We start from the raw sequence: 2,561 nt of genomic DNA, 5'->3' as shown, positions 1-2,561 counted from the left end.
CCACAGCCACAGGCTCAGCTGCAGGGACATATTCTGAGGGTCTTGCTCCCCTGAAGCAAAGACCCCCAAGAAGGCAGACTCTGACCTGCAGGAAGTCTCATCATCGGCCAACACCCCCTCACAGGCAGAGCAATAATGTGCCTGCTGACAGTCCTTCCTAGTGGCGGCGGGGGGCGCTGAATCGACCCGACGGCCAGATTGGAGAAACCAGTGCAGTGCCAAGGAGCTGGGACCTGCGCCTCTGGATGAGGGCACTCTCTGCCACGCTGCCCTCCTACACATAGATCGGGGCGGGGAAAGAGAAGACTGTTCCCATGGCTTCTCTGCTACCGCGAATCCAGCGCATCAAAACAAGCTGATCCACCGCCCTAGGATTTGGAGAAGGTGGTGGGAGCAACCATTCTCCCCACGCCCTACCTCTGACCCAGAGAGGGACCCTCGAACGAAGGCCACCTCCTGCCCCTTACCCACTTTTCCCCTTCGCGTGAAAGGAAAGGACCCAGGACAGAGGGTGGGAGCTAAGGCGGGATTTGAGATTGATATCTGATATCCTATTGGTCAGAGGAGCTGCCGATCAGAAGGGCAGCTCGGTGAGGATTGGCTGTGTGAGGCGGGGCGCGGCGGGGCGAAAGAAGGGGCCTAAGGGGTGGGGCTGACGCTGCAGCTGGCGCAGCTCAGACTCTGAGCAGCCGCCGCCGAACAGCAAAGCAGCTCCTTCCCCCGCCTGTCCGCGCGCGCGGGCCGGGGCTAGGCCCCCCACCGCCGGGTCCCCCGGGGCTGCAGCAGCAGCGGCGCCGCCCGCGGTTCCCGCCGGGGCCCGGGCGCCGGCCCCGCTCTGCAGGATGGGCACGGTGCTGTCGCTTTTCCCTGCCTCCTCGGCCAAGGGCCGGAGGCCCGGCGGGTTGCCGGAGGAGAAAAAGAAGGCGCCGCCCGCGGGGGACGAGGCGCTGGGGGGCTACGGGGCGCCGCCAGTGGGCAAGGGCGGCAAAGGCGAGAGTCGGCTCAAGCGTCCGTCCGTGCTCATCTCGGCGCTCACCTGGAAGCGCCTGGTGGCCGCATCTGCCAAGAAGAAGAAAGGCAGCAAGAAGGTGACGCCCAAGCCAGCGTCCACCGGTCCTGACCCTCTAGTCCAACAACGCAACCGCGAGAACCTTCTCCGCAAGGGCCGGGACGCCCCCGACGGCGGTGGCGCCACCAAGCCCCTGGCTGTGCCAGTGCCCACAGTGCCCGCGGCTGCTGCCACCTGCGAGCCACCGTCGGGGGGCAGCGCTGCAGCCCCGCCGCCAGGCTCGGGTGGAGGAAAGCCGCCGCCGCCACCACCCCCAGCTCCGCAGGCGGCGCCGCCGGTGCCTGGTGGCTCGCCGCGGAGGGTCATCGTGCAGGCGTCCACAGGCGAGCTGCTCCGCTGCCTGGGCGATTTTGTGTGCCGACGCTGCTACCGCCTCAAAGAGCTGAGCCCTGGCGAGCTGGTGGGCTGGTTCCGCGGCGTGGACCGCTCGCTGCTGCTGCAGGGCTGGCAAGACCAGGCCTTCATTACACCCGCCAACCTGGTGTTCGTGTACCTGCTGTGCCGCGAGTCCCTGCGAGGGGACGAGCTGGCGTCGGCAGCAGAGCTGCAGGCCGCCTTCCTCACCTGCCTCTACCTCGCCTACTCCTACATGGGCAACGAGATTTCCTACCCACTCAAGCCCTTCCTCGTGGAGCCTGACAAGGAGCGCTTCTGGCAGCGTTGCCTGCGCCTCATCCAGCGGCTCAGCCCGCAGATGCTGCGGCTCAACGCCGACCCCCACTTCTTCACGCAAGTCTTTCAAGACCTCAAGAACGAGGGCGAAGCTGCCGCCGGCGCCGGGGGTCCACCGAGTGGGAGCGCGCCCGCAGCTTCCTCGGCCGCCAGGGACAGCTGCGCGGCCGGAGCCAAGCACTGGACTATGAACTTGGACCGCTAGGGATACCCAGGGGCCGTGCCCGCCCCCCGCCCAAGTCTCCGACACAAACTCGGACCCCCCTCTCTCCCGCCCCCGGGACTCTCAAGCCACCGCCGGTGTTACCGCCACTCTGGGCTGGGCGGAGGAGGAGCCGCTCCTGTCCCGCAGGGGAAGGTGGAGGCTAGGACACCAGAGGCCATGGTGTCTGGATTTGCTGGGCGTGGGCTGGGACTGGGGGATGAACACTGGAAGGGCACCCCAGCCTCATCCTTTCCATCTGTCAGTGTCCTTATCTCTTCATTTCTGCCGGGTTTCCCCCTTCCCTGCCATGCGTGTCTGTAAGTCCATCTCTCCTGTCCCCCCCCCCCCCCGCATTTCTTCACCTTCTTTCTGTGTCTTCATCTTTCCTCCTGTCTGCACTTTCATCTCTCCCTCTCCCTTTGCATTCACCGTTCCTTGGGTGTGTGTTTCCATCTCCACCTTACCCCCGTGCCTGACTGTACCCCCATTGCCCCCGGTTTTTCCTCCTGCACCTGTGTCCCCATCTTCCCTTCTGGATCTCTTTCTCCTTGCTCCTGTCATGTGTGACTATTTCCCCTCCTGTTTGCCTTCCCCCTCTGCTTGTATCATCTTGCA

At 65.3% G+C, this 2,561-nt stretch overlaps 1 protein-coding gene across 1 annotated transcript; it reads left to right on the top strand.

Annotated features, from left to right (window-relative positions):
- Positions 1–842: 842 nt before the first annotated feature.
- On the top strand, positions 843–1,946 carry LOC143410432 (cyclin-dependent kinase 5 activator 2-like). The gene has a single exon (XM_076871292.2). The coding sequence runs from the start codon at positions 843–845 to the stop codon at positions 1,944–1,946; it is 1,104 nt and encodes a 367-aa protein (XP_076727407.2).
- The last annotated feature ends 615 nt before the right edge of the window (positions 1,947–2,561 follow it).

This window comes from Callospermophilus lateralis, unplaced genomic scaffold, assembly GCF_048772815.1.
Source record: "Callospermophilus lateralis isolate mCalLat2 unplaced genomic scaffold, mCalLat2.hap1 Scaffold_132, whole genome shotgun sequence".
NCBI classification, from domain to species: domain Eukaryota; kingdom Metazoa; phylum Chordata; class Mammalia; order Rodentia; family Sciuridae; genus Callospermophilus; species Callospermophilus lateralis.
This window is presented reverse-complemented; position numbering and strand designations above follow the sequence as displayed.

What these genes read in the sequence shown, in the direction of transcription:
- LOC143410432 (XM_076871292.2), top strand. Translation starts at nt 843, where the DNA reads ATGGGCACGGTGCTGTCGCTTTTCCCTGCCTCCTCGGCCAAGGGCCGG.